The 5,871-nt window shown below is 43.9% G+C and overlaps 1 protein-coding gene across 1 annotated transcript in view; it reads right to left on the reverse strand.

Moving 5' to 3' along the window:
- LOC108361407 (SAFB-like transcription modulator) overlaps positions 1–4,441 on the reverse strand; it is a 9,118-nt gene extending 4,677 nt beyond the window's left edge. The window contains exons 1-2 of the mRNA XM_017614014.1: positions 4,244–4,441; positions 3,878–4,126 (exon numbers count right to left, since the gene is read on the reverse strand). Coding sequence (XP_017469503.1) covers positions 3,878–4,126; positions 4,244–4,441 — 447 coding nt within the window. The remainder of the gene's footprint in view (positions 1–3,877; positions 4,127–4,243) is intronic.
- Between the last annotated feature and the right edge of the window lie 1,430 nt (positions 4,442–5,871).

Below are 5,871 nucleotides of genomic sequence, written 5' to 3' on the forward strand. Positions count from 1 at the left end.
GCATTACACTTGACTGAGGTGGAGTTGTGGTGTAATCGTCTCCGGCATACACAGCAGGTGTATGTTTCTGGCCCAGGGTTTGACTCGATGCCAGCCCTGAGTAGGAGAATACGTAGTGAATGTAGCCCTATGGACGGACAACTTCTGAGATACTTCGCCGACCTAAACGGGGTTAGATCGCCGAAACAACAGCCCTTCGCGGGTGAAACCCGAGTCATTCCGGTACGTAGAACCGGCTGTCGTGGGAATGAAAAACTATCGAGTAGAAAATATCGGTATCCAATGCCAAAAGCATCGATATGGTATCGTATCGTATCGAAATTCGTGTCCCTACAGGGGAGTCGCGTTCGAAAAGCCGTTCTATGAACTCACTAGAAGCTAAGCAAATAATTTTATAATTTAAATAATCATTTTTCATGATCTTAAACACTATTTTCATTAAATGAAATCCTGAAAATCAAAGTGCTCAGTTTTTATTTATACAAGCGAACAATTCTTACAAGCCATTCAGCGACCCATTCTGACAGTTGCAACTTAAATTTCAGTACCAACTTAAAATTTACCTCTATTCATAGTCGCATTTCAGACTTCAACTAAGTAGTTTCGACTTAGTTTACGATATAGAAAAACAAGTGTTAAAATGTATCGATTTTTCTTTACGATATTTTGGAAAAATTACATTTTTATTAAATAATAGCAAGTTTGATCATCCGTGTATGTAATTTTTATTTTCATTGCATGATTATGCAAAAGAATAAGGTATCATTTTCTTGTTAATTGTGTGAAATAGCCAGAACAACTGCAGTGATGTGAAGTCGATGTTTGTCGAAAGCATGCTGTGAAACATACAAATAGTAGATATCTAAATGTTATGCTCAAATTTACTTTAAAAGAACTAGCGTGAAACTGACTTATTATTTGAAAATTTATCTAAATTATTCCAATTATAAAATTGTGATGTAGCTTTATTCGAATTGTAATACGCATTTAATTTCATCTTCCGATTAAAATGGATCGATCTTTGTAAATTTTAATTGGAGATTATTCAATATTATCAAAATCACCCTCTNTCGGGTAACAATAAGCTGGTGCAGAGACACGAGTTGGTCCGCTACAGCATGACAGAGGAGCACTTTTGTAAGTACTCCAATATACCACAAATAGACTACATGGTCCAACGATTTTTGCAGGGCGAAACTAAATTTTAAGTTGGTACTTAGCCATAAAAGTCGAAACTAAGACGACTATGAATAGCTTTAGTTGTGACTTAGAATAGTTTCGACTTAGTTGAGTACTAAATATGACTATGAATATGCGCCACTGTTACGATTATCCTCGGAACCTTGAGGGATTTCCCAAATATACTCGGGCTCGTATCGCTGGATTGTTAAATAAATGCTAACGATGACCAAATTGTAGTACAATTAACTTTATTGTACAACAAACAATTTATAATACTTGCTAATACAGTAAAAACACTTTACAATACTTGGTATAGCAATAACAATGCTTTACTAATTGTTAACACAATTAAACTTATAGCTTTCTCTTTGTGGAACATTCTACGTCATTCCACGAACATTCTGCCCATTTTTCGTTGTTCGCTTCGCGCTGCCGGAGTATTCGTCACACTGCCCTCCACCTAAGTCTGATCGTCCCGATCAGACACACCTGCTGTTCCAAACGCTGCAAGCCTTTCCAAGTGGACCACCTTCAGCTTGTTTCTTGGTCTCCCAACGGTTTGGATTCTATACAGTACGTCATTCAGCCGTTTGACGACCTTATACGGACCTTCCCAGTTGCATTGTAGTTTTGGTGACAAACCTTTCTTCCATTGTGGATTGTACAGCAACACTAAGGGCCGGTTACTCAATGTCTGGTTAACACTAATCTCCGTTTAAACATCATTATCGACGTGTTCGGCTCCATGCATATAACATGGAGTCGGTAACGTCGGTAACGATGTTTTACCGGAGATTAGTGTTAACCAGACATTGAGTAACCGGCCCTAAGTCTCCCTCTTGGAAACCCTCGGAGTTCATTGCCTTATCATATCTGGCCTTCATCTTGTCACTCATAATTTGAGTTCGCTGCCTCACAAGAGCATGTATTTCTCTTAACTCCTCTTCCAGGATGTTGGACGTCTCTTTCCCAATTCTCCTAGCATCGCCAGTTACTCCACACTTCAGGTCACTAGGCAAACGGAGCTCACTGCCGAAGATTACCCTTGCAGGAGTTTTACCTGTTGCTTCATGCACTGCTGACCGGTATCCCATCAGGAACAGGGGTATGCGGACATCCCAATCTTTCTGAGTTCTGTCCACGACCTTCCGCAAATGCTCTTCCAGGGTTCGGTTGAACCGCTCCACCATGCCATCTGATTGGGGATGAAGAGCCGTTGTTTGAGTTTTCCGGATACTCAGTATCTGGCACATCTCTTGGAACACCGCCGATTCAAAATTTCTTCCCTGGTCAGAGTGCAGCTCTATAGGTACACCGTATCTCGCACTCCCGCCGATGCTAACTTCATTGACCGGACATGTATAATCTCGCCCTTGGCTTCCGGCTTAACTGCTCGCCTTTGCCGACCACCTTTTTCGGGACACTTCAAAGCGCGCCTACTGCTTCCACAGCCGCTTATCACCATTGCAACGTGGTTTAGCGGCTTTCCTCCTGCCGGAAACACTGCCTGGCTTACCATGACCACTTCCTTGCTGCGACCCCTTCTTCACTGAGCCGGCGGAACCGTCACGCTTTTCCTGTATCGGTGAACCACTTCCTTCTCCTGACGAAACCACTCCGTCTCCATCACTGCCAACCTCCGCCCAACTAACCGCTTCCGTTTCTGGTGGAATTTTCGACACTTCCTCTAAGACTAACCGTCTGCTGCAGTACTGGCGGTCGTAACCAACCCTAAGTGGAACTTTCCTGTGACGATCTGTCAGGATCATTCTCTGGAGGTCAATCTTCATGCCTTGACCAAGTAAGAAATCCACGCCGATGATGACTTCATCCAGAATGTCTGCCAGTATAAACTTAGTGTACGAGGCCCAACCGTCGATTATTACCTCGCATGGTACTTCTCCTAACACTTGGGTGCATTCACCAGTTGCAGTCTGCAGCTTTGCTCCAGGTAGTGGCTTCACATAAAAAGTGGCCAAATCCGGTCGAATAATGGAATGTCTCGCTCCAGTATCCACTGTCAGTACTCTCTCCTGCCCAGCACACATCCACCAATAGTGAGGTTGCTCGCATTCCGGCCAATTTTAAAACATTTGCCAGAGCCATGCTTTTTCTCGCCCAGAAGTTGGATAATCTTCTTCAGCATTTCAATTGTCTCTTCCGGTGTTTCCACTTCCACGCGATGTACTTTGTAGGCTGGTCTACTTAGGAGCGCCGCCGTTTCACGCGTCTGAGCATACGAGACAGTTTCAGCAAATGTTGGCTTTGGATTCGCGTACGTCCCTCGCTTGGTATACACGTCCCGCATTCCGTTGATGAACCTCTGGATTTTTACTCTTTCGAGGTGCTCACCAGATGCATCTCCAATTGCCAAATGAGCCAACCTTTCAACCTCGGAGACGAATTCCTGTAGAGTCTCGTTGGATTTCTGGCAGCGATTCTCCAGCTCCATCTGGTAAATCTGTCTGCTGTGCTCGCTACCATAACGTCTTTCCACTGCACCCATTAAGGCATCGTAATTGTTCCTTTCACAGTCGGGAATAGTCTGCAATATTTCCGCTGCAGGTCATTTTAATGCCACGAACAGAGCAGCGGATTTATCGTCCATGCTCCAGTTGTTTGCTGTAGCCGTCTTTTCGAACTGGAGCTTAAAGACTTGGAAAGGAATCGTGCCGTCAAAGGATGGAGTCTTCACCTTGTTGGCGCTGGTCGAAGAAGGTGGACGATTCAACTGCATATCTCGGAGACGACCTTCCAATTCTTCTACCTTAGCCTCAACTTTCTCCTTAATTAGCTCTTCGATTTTGTCTTGCCGCTCCTCGATTTTATCCTGTCTCTCTCTGAGTTCCGCATTATCTTTGAATAAATTCTGCTCTAGCTGAGTAATCTTTTCATCTAGCTGCGATGACATGTACATTTTCTCGGCTTCCAGCGGTGATGACATCTGGGACATGGCGGCTAATAATGTGTTCATGTCCATAACTGTTGATGAACTAGGAGTCTTTTGCTGTTCTTCAACCTTCCCGGATGTCTGCTGCACATCCTTCGACGAACAAGCAGCTTCATCCTTCTGTTCGTCCTTCGTTGATGTCGCGTAGTCCTCACGATGGAAGTCGTATTTATCAACGTCGATACCTTCCTTTTCCATAGCCTCTCGCAGCCGTGATAGTAATTCCACGTTTCTTCCGGAGGTTGCTAAATTTCGTTTCTCCAACTCCTGCTTGAGTTCCTCAATCTTTAGATCCTGAATTTTCGCCATTTTCAGTAGTTCATCCTTCGGGATTTATTTAACAATCCCACTTCTGACACCAGTTGTTACGATTATCCACCAAACCTTGAAGGCTGATTCACATACAACTTTCTTCGCTTAGCTTGATAGTTCTTTGCTTTGACATATAAGACCGATGTAGGCATATGCATGAGTATGCTCACATAAAAAACGTTTGAAGCAAAGCAAAGCGAAACGAAGCAAAATCTTGGGCAATTCTCAACTTTTGCCCGCTTTGGCAATCAGCTGCCTACATGTATCTTTTCTCGTGCGCTTGCATTGGCATTTAATGACAAAAATAGGGTAAATAGTAATTTTTATTGCTATTATTAATGCATATTATTATCTAGTTATCTATTTTACAGATAAAAAATATGGAGGAAAAGGAGAATGCAAAAACTGTCAAAGCGTTTATTGTAGCATACCTTCTGCGTTTCACGCTTTGTTGTCAAAGTTTGAACTGTCAAGCCAAGCGAGGAAAGTTGTATGTGAATGGCCCTTGAGGGATTTCCCAAATATACTCGGGCTCGTATCGCTGGATTGTTAAATAAATGCTAACGATGACCAAATTGCAGTACAATTAACTTTATTGTACAACAAAAATTTACAATACTTGCTAATACAGTAAAAACACTTTACAATACTTGTTAAAGCAATAACAACGCTTTACTACTTTTTAACACAATTAAACTTATAGCTTGCTTATTCGCAACTCACTTCTCCGCTCACTTTACTTGTAGCTTGCTGACTTGTAACTGTTGTTGTTGTAGCGGCACTACTAAGCCCCGCCTGTTTCGGGTCAACTTTTTAATCATTATCGTCGAGCTAAACTAACGGTAGGCCCAGGAAACGAGCTGTTTCGATGGGGTCGGACCAAAGGGAGAGGGGTGTTAGTTGAGTCGGATTNTCACATGCCGGGCACTCATTGGGTCGAGTCTGGACTGGTAGCTGTTTAGGCGGCTACAATATCCAGACCGTAACTGAGCCAGGGTAACGCGGGTCTCTCTAGGTAACTGAAGCTCCGTCTCTTCCACAGGTGGTGATTGGGCTCCGATAACGACATTCCTAGGCCGGGAGTCGAGGTAGGTGGAGACAGACTCCCTATGAATGTCGTTAATCGCTCGTCTGTACGTCATTGGGTCCAGTGGTTGGTCTGTGTAGGTCTGGACTGCGTCCTTGTACATGAATAGGTGCCCCCTGACGTGCCTGGGCGGAGGCTCCTCCTCCAGCAGTGGTCTGTTAGGGTGTTCGCTTCTGTGACACCCCACCAGAAACTGCTTACTGAGCATTTTATTGTGTTCCCGTACAGGGAGCACTTGGGCCTCGCTGTGTAGGTAGTGCTCAGGCGTCATCAGAAGGCACCCAGTCGCTGTCCGGAGTGCGGCGTTCTGACAAGTCTGCATAAGGCGCTGCATAATTTA

The sequence above is a fragment of the Rhagoletis zephyria genome, unplaced genomic scaffold (genome assembly GCF_001687245.7).
Source record: "Rhagoletis zephyria isolate East Lansing unplaced genomic scaffold, Rhagoletis_zephyria_1.1 Rzeph_scaffold_00757, whole genome shotgun sequence".
In the NCBI taxonomy this organism is placed as follows: Eukaryota; Metazoa; Arthropoda; class Insecta; order Diptera; family Tephritidae; genus Rhagoletis; species Rhagoletis zephyria.